The sequence below is a fragment of the Heteronotia binoei genome, chromosome 16 (assembly GCF_032191835.1).
Source record: "Heteronotia binoei isolate CCM8104 ecotype False Entrance Well chromosome 16, APGP_CSIRO_Hbin_v1, whole genome shotgun sequence".
Lineage (NCBI taxonomy): Eukaryota > Metazoa > Chordata > Lepidosauria > Squamata > Gekkonidae > Heteronotia > Heteronotia binoei.
In genome coordinates, this window is record NC_083238.1 from 29,280,754 (window position 1) to 29,304,998 (window position 24,245).

Consider the following 24,245-nt stretch of genomic DNA (forward strand, 5'->3'; position numbering starts at 1 on the left):
ACTGCCTCACGTGAAGTCAGTCATGGTTCTCTCAGAACTCTTTCAGCTCCACCTGCCTCAAGGTGCCTGTTTCGGGGAGAGGAACAGAAGGAGATTCTAAACCATTTTGAGACTCCTTAGGGGAGAGAAAAAATGGTATAAAAACTGACTATTCATCTTATAACTGAGACAACAATTAGGATGGATGGAAGGAAGAAAGGAAGGAAGGAATTTGCATATAACAGAAGGCAGGGAGAACAGCAGTCCACAATACCTTCCTGATCTCCTAAAAGTAATTAGAAGGTTAGGGTAATTATATTTGTACCGGGCATATGATAAATGTTCAGCGGAATGGAAAATGCTTTGTACAGCCTGGTGCTATGATGTCATTGTACTGAGACCCAGCATGGTTTTGGTGTTTATAGCATCAGACTGAGATTTGGGAGACCCTGGTTTGAATCCCCACTCACTCTCCCCACTGGGAGAGCCAGTTTGGTGTAGTGGTTAAGTGTGCGGACTCTTGTCTGGGAGAACCGGGTTTGATTCCCCACTCCTCCACTTGCACCTGCTGGAATGGCCTCGAGTCAGCCATAGCTCTGGCAGAGGTTGTCCTTGAAAGGGCAGCTGCTGGGAGAGCCCTCTCCAGCCCCACCCACCTCACAGGGTGTCTGTTGTGGGGGAGGAAGGTAAAGGAGATTGTGAGCCGCTCTGAGACTCTTCGGAGTGGAGTGCGGGATATAAATCCAATATCTTCTTCATGCCATGAAGGCTTCTTGAGTGATTTTGGGCCAGTCACACACTTTCGTCCTGACCTACCTCACAGGATTGTTGTGAGGATAAAATGGAAAAGAGGATGGTGATGTAACTTGATTTGCGTCCCCATTGGGGCCCAAATGAAGGAAATAAATGAAGGAAATAAATTAATGGTGGTTCCATACATGGCCTGGCAGCTAGTATGGTGCATAGGAACAGAATCAGTTGGAGAGTTTCAGTTAAACATATTTTTTTCAATTTTATAAAATTATTTTGAAATGGCTTTGCCAAATTTTCAGCTTAGCGTCTGGTTCCTCTCCTCAAAAAACCCCCCCACGTTTCAAAAAGTTTGGACTAGAGGGGTCCAATTCTATGAGCCCCAAAAGAAGGTGCCCCTATCCTTCATTATTCCAAATGGGGGGGGAAGGCATTTAAAAGGAACGTGGTTCCTTTAAATGTGATGGCCAGAACTCCCTTTGGAGTTCAGTTGTGCTTGTCTCACCCTTGCTCCACCCCCCAAATCCCCAGATGTTTCTTGAGTTGGACTTGGCAACCCTACCTTGCGACGTGATAGTGGAAGCCAGCTGGCAGCCCCTAGCTGGGCATGCACCTTGAGCGGCTTCACTCCCAAGACCCCTCAAGGGAGCCCTCAACATGGGGGAGGTGAGCACCCTGGCATATCCTCCCCCACAAAGGATCTGTCCTAATGCCAAAAAAAAAAAATGCCCAAGCTGTGACAATGAAATAGCAAAATATAACAGAACATGAGACACATATCAAAACGTTGCTTCACGTTAAAATTACAAACATGGGGAGGGGAGGGTGGAGAAGTCACTAGTCAGGGAGAAGGTGAGCAGCCAGCCGGGGAATGGACTTAAAAGCCTGCCAGAATGCTGCCTCCCCTGCCCACACAGCTATGTCTGCATGCCCAGATGTTCAATGCTAATCACTGGCCCTGCTCTGCAGCCTCAGGGCACCCACAGGGCTGCAAAGATGCCTCTTGTGCCTCGCCCCCCCCCCACTGCAGTTAGCATCTCCAGTGAGTCATTGCCACATTTGTAACAAGATGGAAGGCCCACACGTTTTAGTCCTACTCTCATTTTCAAATAATTACCCGCAGTGGTAATCAGCAGCGATGAAAGTAATGCATCTTCTTGGTTATCAGGTGATATCTGCAGTTGTTACTTGAATGATGAAATTTGCCATTAGGCATGTTCATCAATTGCAGTTAATCTTCTGTCTGCTAAACTGAGAGAGTTCTCATGGAAAAACAAGTCATAAGTACGGCTGATTAAAACACTCTTATTGAAAACCCCTACTAATTTACACAGAGTGGAGAAAAATGAAGTGCCCTCAGTGAGGGAGGGATGGACAGATGTGTTAATATTTGCATATACTTTTCCATGTGTTGATACTTTGCATATGATACCAAAAGTGTGATGAAAGAGAAAACTGACAGTTGAACATCATGATTCCCAGGGCTTTTTTTTAGCAGGAATGCACAGGAACGCAGTTTCATCTGACTTGGAATCAGGGGTGTGTGACCAAATATGCAAAGGAGTTCCTGCTAATTTTTTCCTACAAAAAAGCCCTGTGCGAAACAATGGTGATGTAAGGGGCAATCTTCCCTCTAAATTGTAGAGTCTTGTGAGCAAAAATTCTACTTTGTGAGCTACTGGTATTAAAGCTACTGGCTTTAAAGTTGTGAGCTACTGCATAAATTATTATGCTCTGGGGCCATTTTTCCTGAGCTCAGACAAAAATGTGTGAACCAGAAGCTTAAAAACTGTGAGCCAGCTAACACTAACTCAGCTTAGAGTGATCACTGGTCAGGGGGTGTGGCCTCATATGCAGATGAGTTCCTGCTGATTTTTTTTCTTAAGCCCTGATGGTTCCTAACATAGTTTCAGGTGGGTAGCTGGGTTGATCTGCAACAGAAGACCTAGATTCAAATCCACCTTAAAGACCAGCAAGATCTCCAAGGTATAAGCTTTCCAGATAAAATCTTAAAGTGCACACATGTCCACTTGTATTCTTTGTTTATACGTTTATTTTTTTTATTAGTGGCAACTGCAGGACAAAATCAATGAGCTGCTCACAGGGAGGTCTGCTTTTACCTGCAGATTTCTTTAAAATCTGTTTGTCTGTCCCCACTCTGCTTTAGAGTAGTACATGATTTAAGTGTCTAATCTTGAGCATGTTTACTCAGAAGAAGGTTCCACTTGACTTCCAGGGGAGTTACTCTCAGATAGGTCCAAAATGCACATTTTCTGGATCAGTTGTGAATGTGTAACACCCTTGTCTTCCTATTCCATACATACAATCTCCTGAGTCTTGAAAGGGGGGAAAAACCTATTATGCTTCTGCGGTGGTACCCCAGTCTGTCTTCTGAAGCCCGCTTGGTATAAAAGGCAGCTTGTGTGGGTGGGTATGATAGGAAAGTTGCCATCTCTTCCAATAAAGAAGAAATCTACGATATATTTTACATGTAGTTTTGTTCCTATATACGTGGCTGCAGATTGAGTCAATCTGTAGTTGGCCATTCTGTGTATACAGAGTAAATTGGAACACAGTGTGCTCAATATGGTGGCCTATTAACTCTGTTCCTTAGCACCACATATGCCCATCGTGCCAGGTGGCAATGCGTGTCCTGGGATTTCTTCAAGCCCAGGAAGGGGAGAGTCCTAGTCCATGATGTTACAGTCAAACAGACTGCCATATGAACAGAAAGCTGCCATGGTACATTTGACTCTGATTTATTTATAGTGAACTTTCATGGATTGTTGCATTCTTGGCTGCAATCTGTCTCTATAAAACTGTTTTATTCTGATCTCAGTAGACATTTTTTTCCACAGAGCCAATGTTGTTGGGTATATTAGAAAGTTGGGTACAGTGTGTGCTTACATACTCATACACACATGTATTATTCCCCCCCCCCCCCATCAAGTCACAGCTGATTTACAGTTGACCCCATGGGATTTGCAAGGCATGAGATGTTCTAAGGTGATTTAAGAACATAAGAGAAGTCATGTTGGATCAGGCCAATGGCCCAACCAGTCCAACAGTGTGGAGATGGAAATGAATGCCAGGGGCTGTGCCCTCCTTTCTTGCTAGGTGGGTCTGCCATGTTTCAAGTAGGGGAATTTCAGGAAACGAAGAGAAGCAAAACCGTTTTCTGAGAACTAACTGAAACTGTTACTAGTCCCTAATTCCTGTGAATTGCTGGTGTCGTTAAGTTAGAACTGCATTTTTAAAAATTTATTCAGACGTATTTATTTTTAAAGTTTTGCCTACTTATAACCAACACGTTCCTGGGGTAACTTTCAGTACCCAGCCAGGCATATTTCCTTTCACCCCACTCTCTGAAAGGGATGCTGGTTTAAAACATCCACACTCAGAAGAAGAAGAAGAAGACGATATTGGATTTCTATCCCGCCCTCCACTCCGAAGAGTCTCAGAGCGGCTCACAATCTCCTTTACCTTCCTCCCCCACAACAGACACCCTGTGAGGTGGGTGGCTCTGGAGAGGGCTCTCATAGCAGCTGTTCTTTCAAGGACAACCTCTGTCAGAGCTATGGCTGACCCAAGGCCATCTCAGCAGGTGCAAGTGGAGGAGTGGGGAATCAAACCCGGTTCTCCCAGATAAGAGTCCGCACACTTAACCACTACACCAAACTGGCTCTCCAAGGCTAAGCTACACAATACACCTGACGTGTTATGGATACATTGAGGGAAATTCACCTTTAAAAACACTTGTTCATTTAGTGTTTCAAAGCAGCATGGCAAGTGGAGAGAAGGACGTTCCATTTTCGCCCAAGTTTCCCTCCCACCCTACTTTTACGAGCAGAAAGGGCAGTGGAGACAGGCTTTTTGCTTTTTTCCTCTGGCTCTCCATCTGCACTCCAGGCAGAATTCTTGCCACAGAATTCGGCACCTGTTGTAGCTTCTGGACACTCTTCAAGGGTATCCCTGTTCAAAATGCATAGTAATTATCTAATCTAGATGTTACCAGAGTGTACACCATACTGGCAAGATCTTCTTTGCACAGGAACGGTCACAGCTGGCTCAGTGTCTGAAGCTGGTGAAAGGTGCTCCTGAGTCCTCCTGACCACTGCTGCCACGTGCTTTTCCACTCCAGCAGCACCTCCCAAACGATGAACATCCTTCCTTACAAGGAATGTAACCCCATCCAGAACAGCAGATATCTCAGTTCCTGAGTCAGTCCTTCCTCCCACCAGTAGTGCCTCCATTTTTTCAGGGTTAAATTATTCTATTTGCATCCAACCTTCCTCCCAAATGGGGGACCCAAAGTAGCTCACATCATTCTCTTGTCTCCTTTTTTTTATCCTCACGACTCTGTGAGATAGGTCAATCTGACAGAGAGTGACTGGCCTAAGGTCACCCAGAAAGCTTTTGTGGCAGAGTGGGGATTCAAAGCTGGGTCTCCCAAGTCACAGGACGACACCCTAGCCACCACACCACATACATATCCAAAGGGTTCTGAATCCTTTCCTGAGCCCTACAGAAGAGGCGAGACGGACATCTATAATAATAAAAATGCTAAATCTCTGGGCCTTCACCTGCACCTTTTAGAAGTCATCCCTGAAGGAGTGGAATCGTTTTAATGTTACACTTTAATTGTTTTGAGAGGATTACAGCAGCCCTGAATCTTGCTGAAGAGACGAGCATATTAACATAATCAGTGGTAGGAGCAATGATACAGTGAAACGACAAGCGGTTTGCCTCACCGTTGCTTCAAACACTGCGCTGGGCACAAAATACATGGCTGTTATAATTACACACTTGAATAGGCTGGATTTGGGGGATGCAGGAACTGTGCAGCCTGAGCTTTATTTCTTTTCACTTGGACAGTTTTCAAATGAACTTCTCTTTTTCTTCTCCAAGCCTTTCTCCGTTCTTCTCCAAGCCTTATTAATACACTCCTTTCCCCAAATCTCATCTTTGCCCCTTTGTTTAAATCTTGCTAACCAGCAGCCCTTTGGCGCGAACTGTGGATTTTCGTTCACCACCGTGTTGTCGTTTCTTTAAAAAAAATTGTCCCAGCAAGTTTCAGTTTTGCACAGTCATCTGCATGGAAGTATGAGCCAAGATGTCCGGTTGATTTCAGGAACTCGTTGAACTGTTACAGTTGCTGTAATTGCAGGTTACATGTGTGTGGGATTCTTGCTTCGTTTGTTTTTTAAGCATGGGTGTCTCCTCTGAGTAGAAGCAGTGGGGCTTGAGCTCTGTAATGGACAGAAGCCATGACTTCTGCTTGCGCTGATGATTTGGTGGGGACTATTTCTGCATCCGAGTGACCTGCGTGTGTGTTTGAAGTTGCTAAGTACATTTTGAGCTATACCAAGCATACAGCAAAGAATCTGACTGTGTTTCCTATTGCACTTTTGGACCTAGATTATTTTCCTCCTTTGTTGTTCCTTGGAGTTACACCCAGTTTCCAGCCTGAACTTTTTTTCTTGGTGACAGTCACCTATCTCTCTGGTTTCAGCGTGGGTTTCTGGTTTTGATCTCCGTTTGTTACCTTTTGTTCCTGCTTTTCATTGTTCCCTTTTAAGGTTAACTTTAGTCACTGCAGGATTCTGTCGAGTTTCATCTAGACACAGTTTCTGCCTTTAGTTTTCATTCTAAATATGCATAGGATATTCAGGCCTTCCTAGGTCAGTAAGGGCTGGGGGGCAGCTTCAGAGAAACTCATGCTGGGTATGAAAGCTGAACATGGCTTGGAGCAAGATACAGGCTGAATTCACAGGCACAATAATCCTGCAGTCTGGTGTAGGGTCTGAAGGGGAAGCCATCTGTCATTTGAGGAACTGGCCAGGTAATCTGTAGCTTGGGCAGCTAATTGTAGGCTGCATAGAAGAATGTCTCTTGGTAGGAGCCAGTCCCTTGCTTCTGGAGAGTGACTGTTGAGGGAATGTATATCAAAATGTACGGGGTGCCTCCAACCGTTTGTGGACATTGTAATTGAGCACTTTCCCCCCCTCTTGCTGTGGCCCCTTGAATTTTTGTTCCTCGCTGGATTTTCAGGAATGGCAGAGAAGAATTGGCTAAAATGATAGATAACTCACTGAAAGTGTCAAGACAGTGTGCGTTTGCAATAAAAAAGGCCAATGCCATGCTGGGAATTATTAGGAAGGGAATTGAAAACAAATCAGCCAGTATCATAATGCCCCTGTATAAATCGATGGTGCGGTCTCATTTGGAGTACTGTGTGCAGTTCTGGTCGCCGCACCTCAAAAAGGATATTATAGCTTTAGAGAAGGTGCAGAGAAGGGCAACTAGAATGATTAAAGGGCTGGAGCACTTTCCCTATGAAGAAAGGTTGAAACGCTTGGGACTCTTTAGCTTGGAGAAACGTCGACTGCGGGGTGACATGATAGAGGTCTACAAGATAATGCATGGAATGGAGAAAGTAGAGAAAGAAGTACTTTTCTCCCTTTCTCACAATACAAGAACTCGTGGGCATTCGATGAAATTGCTGAGCAGACAGGTTAAAACGGATAAAGGGAAGTACTTCTTCACCCAAAGGGTGATTAACATGTGGAATTCACTGCCACAGGAGGTGGTGGCGGCCACAAGTATAGCCACCTTCAAGAGGGGTTTAGATAAAAATATGGAGCAGAGGTCCATCAGTGGCTATTAGCCACAGTGTATGTGTGTATATAACATTTTTTGCCACTGTGTGACACAGAGTGTTGGACTTGATGGGCCGTTGGCCTGATCCAACATGGCTTCTCTTATGTTTCTTATGTTTCTTATGTTTCTAATCACCCTCCCCCCCTCACAAAGTGAAAATACCGTTCAGTTGGAGGAACAGTGTGGCTGAATCCACCCTGCTGTCCTGAAGGACCATCCCCCCATCTACCCCAGTCATGTGAAGTTTGGTAGCTGACAGAGGGCCATGGAACCCATAACATTTAGTCAGTAGCAACATCTAACATTTGGACACTGGTGTGGATCCTTGCTTTTTAGTTTAGCCACAGATATGGAGATCTAAGAGGTGTCTGCAGAAAATTCTTTACTGTCAAAGCATTCACTGCTTGGTCAATGGTGGTCTGTTTGCATCCAGCCTCTTTCCCTTCCACTGGTATTTTACGATCTTTTGATTCTGAAATGAAACCTTCTGTGGCCAAATGTAGCAGCAACATTTCTCTGGTATTGTATGCCTTATCCCCTGAGCCAAATTCTGCTCATCTTCCAGAGCAATATACCTGTCTGCTTCTGCAACACCAAGACTGGCAGCTAAGCAATTTAACCGAGTTAATGTTGCAAAACACACTTAATGGAGATATTTAGCAATTCATTGTGTGTTCTTTTCACACACACACACACCCCATGAGCCTTCCTACTGAGATGGTCACACCTGACACAGAGGAAGTTATTATGCTATTTGTTCTGTCAATGTCTGTCGAGTGCCATTCATTTCTTTTTTGCAATGGGCAACATTTAAATTCATACAAAAGGTTATGAGAAGACAGAAGTAGGCGTCTTAATTTGCTTGACTTCATTTCAGGGCTGTTGCTAAGGTGGAATGGGGCCAGGGTGTACACTGCAACCCAGAGCACTAATTCTGCCCATCAGTGAACTGGCATGACTGTTAGTGGCATCTCTCCCCCCTCAAAATGTAAGCTTACATCTGGAGCCTTCCAAAGTGTGGTGATATGGATTCTGCCCGCCCTGAACAGTCCACCTCTTCACTACCATTTTCATCTGCCACTGAGAAATTGAACTTTGGCAGCTTGTAGTATGTGCCAAAGCAGATGTTTCTGGGGGATCCTGGGAAAGACAGAGTGCCTGCCCTATGATGTAGACTCCCTGTAGACCACATTTCCCAGAGTACCTCAGGAGTGGAATGGATGCTGCCAGAATAGCCTTCAAGGCACTGAGGAGGCGGCCACAGAAGGAGAGGAAAACCAGGAGAGAAAACAAAGAGAGAGACTGTATCTTCCCAGCTACCCAGTTGCAGCCACTGTTAAAATTGCAGTGGTTGAGAATTTTGCTGAGACTTGTGCTGGTCTATGACAGTATTAAAAAAGACTTTGACCTTAATGGGTGTATGTGTATCTAGATGTTCCCCTGGAGAAAATGGAAGTATATGTGTGTGTGTATGGAAGTATTAAGACAAACTCAAAGTGAATGTAGACTTAAAAAAAAAATGTTTAAGGTAGGTATATCCTAGCTGTGTTTATCTAATGGAGGATGCAAAAATAATGGAGGCAGAAAAGGGAGTGACATTTGGGAAAGAGTATTAATGGATTTACAGAGAAGAGAGTGTGGTAACAGGTGATAATAGAGACAGCAGGAGATTCTGTGAGGTGAAATGAAAGAGGAGGCAATCGAAGTGGGATTCAGAGAGACCTATGGAGATTTACAGTGGTGCATTGAGTACAGAAAACAGGGATCTGTGGTAGAGGAAAGATGACAGTCATACTGGGTAAAGAGAATAGAGTAAAGTAGTCTGCACAGATGTCTCAGTGTTAACATCTTTGTGACTTTTATAGTTATGTAAGATGCATGCATCTTTCTTCTGAATTAATGTTGCTGTATTTCACACGTGTATGGTCTGCACAACTTCCTATGTGAATATCTCCTTCCTCTACAAAGCATCTTGTTTTTTTAAGGCAGTTCATCATAAGCAGGTAGAAGATAATTAAAACCCTGAAGTGACTGTCCTTATCCATCTCATTGCTGACTGTGACATCTTTTGTGAATGTTCAGCACCAGAGTTTACGAGATGTTGGGGATGTGTGATTAGATCCTTTGCTGTGTAAATGCAAGCTCAGAAAAAAAAAATGAAAAAGCTAGGGAGGGGGAAATCTGGATCAGGGCTTCAGTTGCTGAAATGGAACAGGGGCTAATTTCCCACCTGTGTTTGCCCAAGAGAATTTGTCCACCCCCACCCCCAGCTTCAAGGGAAAAGGAATGTCTTTTTTCCTTTTCAGATCTAATAACTGGCTTTGGAAGAAGGGTAATGGCACAGGAGGAAAAGGTTAACCCCAATGGCACAGACTTGATTAAAATCTTTCACCTACAAATACACACATTCAGAAGCATTAGCTTTAGTAAAGGTTTGGGGAGACCCTCTCTGGTTGTAACTTAAAATACGCATCTCAAAGTACCACATAAGTACTTAGACTTTGCTTTTTATTAATTGAGAATGAGTTTATGTATTTAGCTTTAACTCATATATTTAGCTTTATATATTTTCTTTAACTCAGTCAACTGTGCTTAATAACAACTAATTTAATTGTTCTAACTGTTTCATTTGTTTACCGATTTGTACTGGTTATTGTTATTAGTAAGCTTGTCATGTACATATACAGGCAAAGATCTGAAATTATGAGATGTAAGTGGTTTAAAATTCCATTTCATAGCTTTGGATGTAACTTGAATATTAAAGCTTAATAAAGTTTATTTTGAAAATTAAAAAAAAAATACACATCTGTACTTGAACATTGCAGAAGAAGTTTCTGTCTTTTACAAGGCTATGACACAGAAGCCCACCTGGAGATGAGGCATCCTTACCTCACAAGGATGGCTGGCTATGGCAGCTCTTCTGTTGGGGCTCAAATGAGTACTAATTCATTCTTGTGTTGTATTGGGGCTGATAATCTACTTTCTGTTCTGATGCAAATAATCTTGGGATGAAATAACATTACAGCTCTGAAATTCCTCTGAGAGATTTCATCACAGTACATATAAAGCTAATGACATCTGCTTTTCTTTTCTGCAGGTGGCGACTTACATTTTACCTGTATATATTCATTTATGGAGTCCGGCAGCTGAAGCAGGTTAGAGACTTTATTTTGTCTACAATTAATTGTTCATGCCATTGGTAGTAGTATGAATGTCTGCAAGGTAAAAATGTTCCTAATCTTTTTTTCTGCCTTTTTTGTGTGTACCCTTTTAGTGTGGGAACCAGTAGTTGCACATGTTTTCAGTAAATGCTCCCTTGGGTTGAGTCACCACAGGTGAAGTCCATGAGGCAAGATTAGTTGTAGTGTTGCTTCATGGTTTCTTACAATGTTCATCCTAAGTGAACTTCCCAGCTTCCCTTGTCTGTGTTAGTTTTCCTGATTTATCCTATTTCCCTTCCGTTACATGTACCACATCTCCTACTCATGCAGCTCCCTCATTTAGTGTGACCCTGTGGCCACTGTCCTATTCATTGTGGACATAGAAGTGCCTGTGTGTGACACTGGTTTACACGAGTGTTTATGAGCAGCTTTCTGGCATTCTTGATGGTGGGAAATGTGGGGTATAAATATTTTAATTTTAAAAAATATGAATCCCTGCGTCAGGCTAAATAAGTGGTTCTTAGCTAGTGTGTTGAAATCTTAAAAGCTGATTTTTAGATCAAACAAAAACCCATAGAAGGGTGAGTGTTGCTATACTGCTTCTTGACTGCTTTATCGGAAAGAAGTTAAAAGCAGTGGTTAGAGATGATTTCATATAGAGACTAGGGGATTTTTTTGGGGGGGTGGGGGGGGAGAGATGGTATCAACAATAAATTATTCTTATAACAGAAAAGGAAGAAGACTGCAGATTTATACCCCACTCTTCTCTCTGAATCAGAGACACAGAGCGGCTTACAATCTCCTATACCTTCTCCCCCCACAACAGACACCCTGTGAGGTGGGTGGGACTGAGAGGGCCTTTCAAGGACAACTCCTGCAATAGCTATGGCTAACCCAAGGCCATTCCAGCAGGTGCAAGTGGAGGAGTGGGGAGACGAGTATGCCTAAAAGTATAATCTGAGCGTAAAACCAGAGAATAATGCTGTGTGTGTAGATGACACGACTCACTTTTCTTATAATGGGGAGGAGGAACTCCTCTTGATTGAGCATCACTCCATTTGAGCTTTTTTTGTCTGCAAGAATGTGGATGACAGACTGGTGTTTCAAAAAAAAAGGGTAGCACAGCCACTGATAGCCCTCAAAAACCATGAAATGTAGCCAGAAGTCGTTGCCTTTAGAAAACAAAAACCATGTCGCTTTTTTTCAAGTATTTAGGCCTTGCTGTTTTAATGTATTTATGTAATGCTTGAAATGTTGCCCAGCCCAACATGCTTTGGGGCAGCGGCCCCCAGCCTTTTGGATCCTGCAGGAACCACTGGAATTCCAACACAGCGTGTTGAGCACAACCTCAAAATGGTTGCCACAGGCGGCAGGATGCAACCACAGAACGTCAGGGATTGAGTTCATGCATTACCCTGTTTATTAGTAACTCTTTAGCATTTCTGGCAGAAGCTCTGCTTGACAGGATGACTTTGAAAATGAACATATAGTTTAAAAATGTTTCCTTGCATACACGCAGCTTGCCTTCACTCTTGTGGAGAATATTCTAGTGTTATGGTGGCAGCTGGTGCTGGAGCAACTTTTAATAATCTGAACAGCCAATCAGAAGACTTGCTGAGCAAATGACCCACCTGGCCCCTCCTACATTCCCAAAAAACCTTGGAGGGCACCAGGAATGGTCATCAGGGGCAATGGCACTCATGGGGCAACACACTAGGGATCCCCATTTTATAGTATTGTATTAAGTATATGTTTTTCATACTCAGCTATGGCTTTCAGTATGCCTATAGAACTTAATGTGAGCCAGCCCAGACATGTCTTTTGCCTGTTATCACCGTAGGCCATCCTGTCAGCATGATCACATATTAAAACATGGCAGAAATGTTTCGCTTTCCATATGTGTGGGAGCCAAAAGCACCCTTGGAAAACACCACATTGCTTGAAAGGGCAACCTTTGTTTTGTGCATTGCCTGCGACAAACGTATAACAGTTGTCAAATAAGAATTAAGTAAGCATTGCAGCTTCCATTTGCAAAATGAATTTTGAAGTCTGACATAAGTAGCAAACTGATGAATGGAAGTTATCCCCTCCACCCCACCTTCTACACTTATGAAACTCAACAGGGGAGAATGGATGTCGGTGTGCTGTGCAACAGCTCTGTTTGGGTTTCTTGTCGCTATTGCAGCAAGTTGCGTAGTGTCAGAGATTTCTCAAGCAGATGTTCCTTTGAAGAAACAGTCCTGCCCTGCATCACCTATCAGATTGCTGTTTCACAATATTAATTGTTAAGCTGAGTTTTGCATGCCTGTGCAGTTTTCACAGTCTCCTAGTCTTTAAATAGAAAAAAGGCTTAATTTCTCTAGAAGGAGTCCCATTCGTTCTGCATGCAATTTGTCTGTTTAATGAACTAGAGAGCTTCTACAAGGGAAGAAGGGCTTGGACCCCAATCATGTAAAGAATTTTCCTGAAGCATCCACAATGTCCAACCCTCCACACTTGATTCAGAATATCTCATATAAAAAGTCAGTTCCCCAGGTTGGGGGATTAAAATTTATGGGGGTGGAGGCAGTTTTAGCACAGGATCCAGCATTAGTCAGGCATCAGGAAAGGGATTCCGTTGGGAAAAGAAGATACTGTGACACAGAGCACTTTCCGCCTTGATTTCCTTTTTTGCTGCTGGCTCAACCACAGTTTTATAGAATCGTAAGAGTTGGAAGGGGCCATGCAGGCCATCTAGTCTGGCCAGCCACAACACGCCAGCCTGACTATATGTTGAGATTAGTGTCAACAAGGCAGTGTGAAAGGCCTCTGCAAGATGTGTTCCTGAAAGAAGACATGAGGCAGTGCCTGTCCTCCCCTTCCTTCCCCAAAATCTATCAAGGCAGGATCTAGAGCAGCAGTTCTCAACTGCTGGTACATGTACCACTGGTGGGACACAGATATAGGGTGCTTTCACATGACAACTGTTTGCAAGTGGATTTTGCCACTCTTGCACCATAAAAATCTTGTTGCAAGGGTGTTATTTTGTGTGTTTGAACGCACCCATAGTCTAGATGGGACACAGGATTTTCACAACAGTTATTGAGAACTCTTTCTCTCATTCCCCATGTCTACTCGCCAGTGTGATGCACAGTTTCCAGTCGACCCTACCCGCCATCTGTGACCTTTCGGCATGCTAACACTAATCTTGATTGCTCAGTGTTCCTCCTAATCTTCCACTCCCCCTGCAAGTGACTTTGGTGTGTCTCTTCCTGCTTATCCTACCTGCCCAGGATTATCTATTGTGTTTCTGTAATTTTTACTTTCTTGTCATGTGCATGATAAATGTAATAACAGAATGTTCATAATATCCTTCTTGGGGAAAGTGAGTCTTTTTTCCCATCACAGTGTGAACCGGGTTCTTGGAAAGAGTGATTGTTAGGACATAAAATTCGAAAGGTTGAGAACCACTGGTATTAAGCATCTCTAGAGTGTTGGTAAGGGAAAGAGTTGAAACTGGGTAGACCATAGGAGTGTTCCTTTTCCCAAATACATTCCTATTCCACTGTGCCCATCAGATGTTGTCAGACTGCTTTCTCTGTTTTCTCTACTCTGGTCCTTCCAGTCTCTTCTTGCATAAGCCTTACCTTTATGGGAATGCACACTGTTTATGCCTTCAATAATATGCAAGGCTGATGAGACACCCCATATGTAATTCCATAAAGGGTGGAGCATAATAACATCCATGCACAATTGTCTGCACCATCTCATCCAGAGGACCTGCCACAGAAAAAATTTAAGGGAACCTTCTGAAGGACAAGTCTCTTCTGCCCTCTTTAAAACACACCGCTTGTGTGTGACTCCCTGGAAACATTGATCTTACTGACTTCTGTTGGACGCATATCCTAATAATTGAAATATGCCACAAATGAAATACATGACAATTTCCTGATGTGTCTGCTGCTAGGCAAAGTAAGAAATGAAGAGATTACTTCAGCCATGAGATTGTGCTCATAGCCTACCAGTTACACGAGACAGAAGCATCAGGTGGTAAGTCCAGAGATGGTGGAGAGGATTGCATTGCAACGGATCGCAAAGTATTCTTGTAGAAAATAGTAAGAAACCTCCCTGCATTAAAAAAGCTAGCCTGCCAAGGAATGTCCCTGATATGCTACCTTGTGTTTTTTCTTATGGAGAGAGATACCCCCCCCCCCCAATTGGGTGCATAAATGGAGCTGAGCATCAACGAACCCCCTCGTGTTTCAACCAAACCATTCACTGACTTCTACAAGGAACCCATTTGAGAAGTGTCTTCCCTTATGTTATTTATTATTTACTTAGTTTATACCCAGCCTTTTTTTGCTGAGATTCCTGTTGAATTACAGAATATAAAAACAATGCAATTCTGTACCACAAATCATCCAATAAACAGTGCAGTGGGACTAGGATTACAGAATTTGAAAACAGCACAGACCAACAAGAAGTATAGTGTTACACAGCATAAACAGTGCTGGAAATGAATTACAGATGTAGAAGGCAATCCAGAAAGACCAAGATAATGCCTACAAGAACAGTACAGAATTATTTATCATTGTTATTGTTGTTGGTTTTATATCCTGCCCTTTACTACCTGAAGGAGTCTCGGTGTGGCTTACAGTAACCTTCCCTTCTTATCCCCACAACAGACACCATGTAAAGGTAGGTGGGACTGAGAGAGCTCTGAGACAATTGTGACTGGCCTAAAGTCACCCAGCTAGCTTTATGTGGAGAAGCGGGGAATCAAACCCAGCTCTCCAGATTAGAGTCTGCCACACTTAACCACTATACCGAACTGGCTCTCAACCAGTGTGGTGTACTGGACAGAGTGTTGGATGAGGATCTGGGAGGACCCAGGTGCTTCTGCTCTTTTGTAGAAGCATCCTGAGGGACCCTGTGCCAGCCGCACACTTTCAGCCTAACCCACCTCACAGACTTGGTTTGAAGATAAAATGGAGGAGAGGGAAGCAATGAAAGCCTCTTTTGGTCCTAACTGGGGGGAAAGGCAGGGTATAAATTAAATAAATAAATAGACTGCAGTCCCTCCTTATTTCTTTATAAAAACACCCTCCTGAACCATTCCATTATATAACAGCCCTGTCCCACTGGTATCTCTTCTGAAGGTCATTGGGAGGGAGCAACAGGATGGAGGGAGAAAAGGAAGGACTCAGTTTCTCTTTCACCACAACCTCTGTGTTATCCTCTTTCCCCTTTCTTCATGGCAATTCGTCTTGTGCTTCGTACTTGTTTCTTAGTGAAATGGAGGGGGGGGGGAGATTGTCAGCTCTGGATTGGGAAATATCTGGAGATTTTGAGGGTGGAACCTCAGGAGGGAGAGGGAGGTTTGGGGAGGGGAGGGGCTTCAATGGGGTATAATGCCATAGAGTCCATCTTCCAAAGCAGCCATTTTCTCCAGGTGGACTGATCTCTTCCGTCTGGAGATCAGTTATAAATCCCAGGAGAAACATATTCGGTAGTGGCATCATCAAAAGCACGTGTGCATTTTTCTAAATTTTCAGTTTTCAGTGTGCAAAATGGAAACACCCTTAAAACTGTAGACTGGTTGCAGCTTTATTCATTTATTTTTACTCTGAGGGATAGAATGTAGGCACTTTTTCCTGGAATCTCTCAGTACATGTCCTGTCGACACAGGACAAATGCTTGAAAACCATCTTTCTTTCCTCCCAGACATGTTTCCATGGTGTTCAAAATGAGCATTTTGGGGAGGAAAAATACTGAGAATGCTTGTAACATTGTACGGCTAATGGATGTCAATAGCAGTTGCTTTTTGTCTTGGCTCTCTAGTAGCAAGTCTGTTTCCTGCAGAGTTATTCACCTCATTCAGTTGATCACTTGGAGGCTTTCACTGATTGTTGTAAATACATTTAGAACCTAGGGAATCAATAAAATGCTACAAAGGCCTCAATTGGCACATAAGTAAGCCTCTGGGAACAGAGAGAAATTGTTGGGGAAAGGAACAGATGTTCTAAATATGATCCTGTATATGTAGAAATCATGAGGGTTTTTTTTAAAGGTGCGTGGGGGGTACCAAGAAGGGAAAGGGAACAAAATATGGGCAAGTCAAGCCTAGTTTCAAGATTCAGAGGTGTGCTTTTGATGTTTACCTGTGAGGAAAAGAGAGGATTAACTTGTATCATCTTGCTTTTAATGCATTCTTTTCTACATTTGTAATCCACTTTCGGCATTGGTTATGGTACAACAGACCTTAGACTTTTTTTGTTTGCACTGTTCTCTAATTTTGTAATCATAGTCCTGTCATGTTGTCTGTTGGATGCCTTGTGCTTGTCTGATTGCATTTTTTTAAAAAAATATGTAATCCTTCTTGAGTATCAATTAAAAAAGGCATATATAAATAAAACATTTCAACCCTGCTGTACATTCGGGTCATAAGCAAAAAGAAGAGACTCATACATTCCTTTCAGGGGAGTCGCACATTCTCCAGAACTATCCAAGTAGGCAGCCGTGTTGGTCTGAAGTAGTACCCACCTGATGAAGTCAGGAAACAGATTAACAAAGCCAGAATGATACCCAGAGAAAACCTGTTACAAGACAGACCCAAAAAAGACAATAACAGAACACCGCTAGTGGTCACACACAACTCTCAACTGAAAACTGTTCATATCATCAACTTACAACCTCTATTGAATAGTGACAGCTCTCTTTCAAAAGTACTGGGGGGGTAAACCTTTTCTTGCACACAGACAACCCCCTAATCTCAAACAAATCCTCACAATACAACATCTCATCTGAGCATGGACACTGGTACCAGAGCTTGCAATAAACCCAAGTGCCAACTTTGCTGCCACATACACCCAGACAACACAATCACTGGACCTAACAGCATTAACTACACTGTCTCAGAGTCATTCACTTGTTCATCTTCCAACATTATATATGCCATTAAATGCCAACAATGCCCTTCAGTTCTCTACATAGGGCAAACAGGACAAACCCTCTGCCAAAGGATAAATGGGCACAAATCTGACATCAGGAATTACAGAACTGAGAAACCTGTGGGGGAACACTTTAACCTTCCAAAGCATTCAATGTATGACCTCAAAGTAGCTGTTTTACTGCAAGGGAACTTCAAGAACAGAATGGAGAGAGAAACCACTGAATTACAAATTATTATGAAACTTGGCACAAACACTTCCCCAGGACTGAACAGAGATATTGGTTTTTTAATCTCATTACAGATGCTAAACTCACTCTCACTGAGTATAGTTATACATCCACAGTATTCCAATGTGTTTCTCTTTTAGAATAGTATATCAGAATAATTTTTTGTATTGACATACTCAAAATAGGGATATTGGCTGTTTAGCTCATTACATATACTTTATCCATTTTCACTATATTTTATTGTATTCTTTTTTCCTATGGCAAACTAGAATGTTGTTTATATGTTAAAAAGTAAATAAGGTGGACAAGAACATCACTATCCAATGTATTTCTCTTTTAGCTGTATTGACACACTCAAACAGGGATATTGGTTGTTTATCCCCTTACATCTATTGAACCCATCTCCCACTATATTTTAATGTATGTTTCTCCTAATGACAAACTATATGTATGTCGCATGTTAAAAGATAAATTAGTTGGATGGGAAAAATTCTGAGATAGAAATTCCTTCCTTTTGGCCCAGGTTTATAACAATAGAGTCATTAACAGACACTCTCACATTTTGACATAGTACTGTTTTGTTGCTTTCGCATGCTCATGCTACTCAGATCAAAGGTTTGCTCAATTTGTTAATTTTACTATTCTGTCATTGGATCTTATATTTGCACCATTTTACATTCTAAACCCCTGCCTACCAGATAATTTTACTATTCTGTCACTGGATCTTAAATCTTTGTGTCTTAACAATTTATTAATAACATATGGTTACAATATTTAATTGTCTCTTTTCTATACTAACCCATATGATATTTCAACCCCCCTCCCTCCAGTATTTGACTTCCCCGAAGTTATAAATTTAAATTCAATTATAAAGGTACCGCTAACCAATCAAAGTTCAATATTTTTCTTCTCTCATTAATACTAAAAAATTGTCCAATGTCTTTTTACATTCCACTCTTTCTCCATATATCCTTTAAATTTCTTCCACTCCTTTTTGAATATGTCTAAATCATAGTCTCTTAAAGTTTTAGTTAATTTGTCCATCTCACTCCACGATAAAACTTTCACAATCCAATCCCATTTCTCTGGTATTTTTCTCTGTTTCCACAGCTGCGCATACAATGTCCTAGCAGCTGAGAGCAAATACCAAATTAATGTCCTGTCTTCCTTTGGAAATTTTTCTAATTGTAATCCAAGCAAAAAAGTCTCTGCAGTTTTCTTAAAGTCATAACCCAAAATTTTGGAGATTTCTTGTTGTATCATCTTTCAAAATTCTTTCGCTTTTTCACAAGTCCACCACATGTGAAAAAAGGAACCTTCATGTTTTCTACATTTCCAACATCCATCCGACATCTTCTTACTCATCCTAGACAGCTTTTTCGGAGTCATATACCATCTATACATCATCTTAAAACAGTTCTCTTTAATACTCTGACAAGTTGAGATCTTCATCGAGTTCTTCCAAAGGTGCTCCCACATATCCATTTGTATTTCTCTATTCACTGGATCTTAAATCTTTACCATTTTGCATTCTGAGCTACTGCCTACCAGCTATGTGTGGCTCTGCTCACTGTGCCGGATTCCTCGTCTGATGAAGTGTGCTTAGACCACACGAAAGCGTACGTTCTGAATAAAACTAAGTTGGTCTTAAAGGTGCAATTGTCTCCTATTTTGTTCTCCAGAACTATGTCCCTGTGGGGACTAACATGCATTTGCCTTCTCTGGACATGGTCTGGCTGTGTGTAGCCCTGTTCAGTCATACAATTTTATACATATTGCATGCTTTTTCTTAAACGCTGTACCGTTCATGTGAATGGTGGAACAAATGCATTGCACAGGTTTTCTGTCTGCATGGAGAACATACATAATTACGTATCCTGGTAGTATATGTACCAGAATATGTACCAATTTACATATTGATTGCTTCTTGCATATAGCAATGCTGGCTGAATGAGAGTTTGTATGACTTTGAGAATAAGAACTTCCCTCTCCCATGTTGGCAAGCATTGACCCTGATATGCAGGAAATGATGCAGAAGCATGGTATTTTGTCCGTGTCACTTTACTTTTTATTCATATCCTTCTACTTTTCTCCCCAATGAGTACCCAGAACGGTGTACCCTTTTCTGCATTATCTTCACAACAACCATGCAATGAAGTAGGTTGGCTAAATGATTATGATGGGCCCAAAGTTGCTCAGTCAGTTTCCCTGGCAAAAAAGAGGATAAGTCTAATATTCTGGCCACTACACCATGTTTTTTTCTTGGGATGCCTCCATACCTTACAAAGTACTTTCTGTCAGGTTTCATCATTCCCCCCCCCACCATTTACGGTGCTTTTCCCCAGGTTTTTTTTTATTACAGTTGCCTCCCCCTCCCCTTGGTATATCTTGAGACTGGTGAATGCATCTTCTTTTCAAGGCACACATCTGCATAACACAGCTCAGAAGCTCATACAAGAAACTCTATACATCTTCCTTTCATTGAGCGTATTGTTCATTCACACTGAGCCTAATGTTCATTTTTCCGTCTTACGGCTGCAGTTTTGTAGGCATCAACAATCTGTGTTAAAGAGGCTAGTATGTATGTAATTATACACGGATGGTGGATGGTGGCGTTCATGGGAATAGATCATTAAAGTCCTTAACTTTGCTGAAGTGATTCAGTATAATTTATTTCTTTGAGGAACAAAAGATAATAAAGTAATTATGTTCTGAATAGGTTGTCATTGCCCAGATGTCACTCCACAAAAATAGGGGTTAATAGTCTTTAAGTGTTTTTTTTAAGTGGAGAGTAATTTCCTTTCTGAGTTTGAAATAAGACGGTTGTTCTTCTGTTATACATGGAATCTAGTAGCAGAATAATTCTGTTGATCCTCAGAGGTACTCTAGCAAAATTTCATTATGTCATGCAAGCTGACAAATTCCAGAGGTCTTGAATAGCAAAAATGATTTTAAAAAAATGATATGGTGTCTTACAGCATATTTTGTTCCATGAAAGGTTTTTTTACCCAGGATTCCTTGAGCAAATGCTTGAGGTAGACTCAGAGATGATACTTAGTCTCCAGTAAGGGAGGATAAATTTGCAGTTGAATTTTAAGGAAGGAAGATTTTTTTAAAAAATAACAAGAAGACCATGCGATAGTCAGAAACATCATAGTTAAGGGCTTTATACCAAGGGACAGAAATAGAAAAGAGCAAATGACTGGTCTAGACCAGAGTTCTGGCTGCGCTGTGGGTTTTCTTAGGAGTTCCCAACCTCCAGATCCTAGCACTGAAATCTGTTGACCGAATGTGACGAACAAGACTTAAGTGAGTGCCCTGACCTAGATAGCTCAGGCAAGCTTGATCTCATCAGATCTCGGAGGCTAAGCAGGGTCAACTGTGGCAAGTACGTGGATGGGTGACCTCCTTGGAATATCGGGAGGCAGGGAGAGGCTTTATTCAGCCCCCTCCCTGAATATCCTCCAAGTCCCTAGTAGAGATCAGTCATCAGAGGTTGCCATGACTTCCAGGTGCACACACACACACACAAACATGCACATATAAATACAAAAAAGAGAGACTTAAGTGAGCATTCTCACGTACATCATCTTGTCGAAAAATCTTGGAGCAAATTCCATGCTAGCTGAGATGCATAGGAGGGGGCATCTTCCTAGAGCAGTGAAGTGGATTCCCAGTACAGTGTTCTGATATGGGATTGTGGCGAGACCATAGGAAGATAACAGGTTTTGGGTTCCTCATCTAGCTTTCATGAACAGGCAAGCAGTAGTCTAAACCTGGAATCTGGATCACTGGTCCCCTCTCTGTGACAATCAAGTTAACATTATGCTTTGTTCTATGACATGAAGCTTCTTCTACAGCATGTGGGTAGAATGTTGTATGTGCAGCATAGCATATGTGCAAATAGGTGATCTTCAAATACTTGCAGGGGGCATCTGATTATCCCCTGCCCCACTATTTATTCCTTCCCTTTCCTGAAAGCCCCCACAGCCTCTCCCCTTTTCCAGTTTTCTTTATTCCTTCCTTCCCAACAGCCAACCTTCCTTCATCTGCTCTCCTGTTTTCAGCTTTCCTTCCTTCCCTGCTCCCGGCAGTCTGTCCCCTGGAAAATTCTGACCCAGTCGCACAGTGCTGGCTGAAATGGGCTCACTTGTGTGGTAGGAGAATGCACAAGAACTTGCAGGGGGCATCTCACTTTCCCTTGTGTCCCCTCCCCACACTGTTTGATCCTTTATTTTTATTTTATTTACTTATTAGGACATTTCTACCTGGCTTTTCCTTGCGGTTCAAGGCAGCTTGAGATTTTAACTCGTCGTAACTATGAGGTTATATTGCTCCAGGAAACCTGGACAACAGCACCCTTAGAACTTGATGGCTATTGCACCTTTGCTATCAAGGCAGTTCCAGGCAGAGGTCCAGGCAGACTCAAAGGTGGTTTGGGTATTCTTGCGTCTTCTTCTCTTAAAGTAGAATGTGTGGAACTATGCCCCTTGAAACCCTTAGCCATGGCAGTTCTACTCACTTGGCTTAAGGGTAGCCTTTTAATCATAAATTCCTACCTCCCACCTAAAACTCAAAAAGTAAAGGTAGAAAACAATTGGCAGCGGTTGGAACAATATGTAGGGTCCCTTATTACAGACCATCCAAGGGCTAAAATTCTGGTGGGAGGTGACCTAAATGCCCGAATAGGACCTGACAATTCCACTCTTGCTGCCAAATACAAGATCTGTCTAGATGGCTTTGCGAAGGCCATTGAACCTCCTCTTCAGACACACTGCTCCAAAGACCAGACTGCTAATCTAGCTGGAGCCTTCTTAGTAAAGTTAATGCTTAGTTTGGGAATGTTTATATTAAATGGTTCCACCAAGGGAGATAGACCAGGTGAATTCACTTTTCTGGCTGGGACAAGAACCAGCACTGTTGACTATATGCTGCTGGACAGAGTGCTGCTCTGCTCTCAGGAAAATTTTCAAATTCTCCCATATCTTGAAAGCGACCATTTCCCACTCCATCTTGAAGTTCACCTAGATATGGAGGTGCTCAACTCCACATACCCTATTAATGTTATACCACTGGAACGCCAAGGCTGTAAGGTGAAATGGTCCCCTAGGCTAGACCTAGAGGTGAAGGCAATTCTAACAGTCAAGAACCTTCAAATTTACTGCCAGGTTTTTAATGCCCCCCTAAATCCAGATTATGCATTGGAAAAGTATGAGGAGCTAATCCAAACACTGAGACCACTCTTAGTAAGTTTTCTGGAAGGAGGGAGAGCAGTGATAAATATACCTCATAAACCATGGTTTGATCAAAGCTGCTCTAAAGCTAAAAATGCCCTTATCAAGGCATTCAATTTAGCAAGATGGATCGAAGGGAAGAATAGGCAGGAAGCCTATAATCTCCTCTCAGCCCAAAAGAAGGAATATAAATCTTTGGTAGCAAGGCGTAAGAAAGAACAAACCAGGGAAATGTGGGCTAAATTGATAGAAGCAGCCAGAAATAAAAACACGTCTCTCTTCTAGATATTGGTGTCAAATAGAACATCATCAACTGCCCCTATGTTAGCCTCCTCTATACCTCCAGATACTTGGATGTCCTTTTTTCAAAAAATGTATGAGGATCCCACCCAGCCTCCCTTTGAACATCCAATAGGAGAGTTGGAAAAATGGGCCCCTGTATCAGCTCAGGAGATAAAAGCATATATAGGGCAGCTGAAGAACGCCAAAGCACCGGGATTAGATGGAATACCTCAGGAATTACTTAAAGCAGACAAGAGTTGGTGGGCAACTCTATTAGCCTCCCTGTTCACTTTTATTGATGAAACCGGACGTATACCCAAAGATGGGGGTATGGCGATTGTTGCCCCCTTTTTAAAGAAGGGAAAGAAATAGGACCCATCGAATTACAGGCCAATCAGCCTCTTAAGTACCATAAGCAAGTTATACACCAAACACTTGCTTGATAAATTTATAGATTGGCTTGAACAGGAAGAAATCTTAGTGGAAGAGCAAGCTGGCTTTAGAACTGGCAGGTCCACACTTGACCATATTCTGACACTCCTACATCTTATAGAAAACTATGGCACTAGAAGACAAGCGTCACTCTATGCAGTATTTGTGGACCTAAAAGTGCCTTTTGATACAGTTTCTAGAGCCAGGTTGTGAGAAAAGTTAAAGGCTTCCACAGTTGATAGACGTCTGCTATTTCTTATTCAGGCTATTCAGGAGCAAACTGCTCTTAGAGTGAGGTGCAGCCAGTTAGGACACCTGACAGACCCCGTTCAAACATTCAGGGGAGTTAGGCAGGGTTGCCTTTTAGCCCCCATACTGTTTCTTTTTTATATCAATAACCTAGTAAATTTTATAGAGCCAAGATTACACCCCCCTAAACTAGCAGATCGACACATCTAAGTGCTTTTATATGCGGATGATGCCATAATTTTCTCCAGAATACCTATAGGGCTGAAACGGGTCCTGAAAAAGTTCTCCCTTTATTGTGAAATCGAATATCTTAAAATTAATTATCAGAAAACTAAGGTTA

The 24,245-nt window shown here is 42.3% G+C and overlaps 1 protein-coding gene across 2 annotated transcripts in view; it reads left to right on the forward strand.

Moving 5' to 3' along the window:
* CERS6 (ceramide synthase 6) overlaps positions 1-24,245 on the forward strand; it is a 153,337-nt gene that overhangs the window by 66,031 nt on the left and 63,061 nt on the right. For both annotated transcript variants that reach the window (XM_060257270.1, XM_060257269.1), the window contains exon 4: positions 10,487-10,544. In XM_060257270.1, the coding sequence (XP_060113253.1) occupies positions 10,487-10,544 (58 nt within the window). The remainder of the gene's footprint in view (positions 1-10,486; positions 10,545-24,245) is intronic.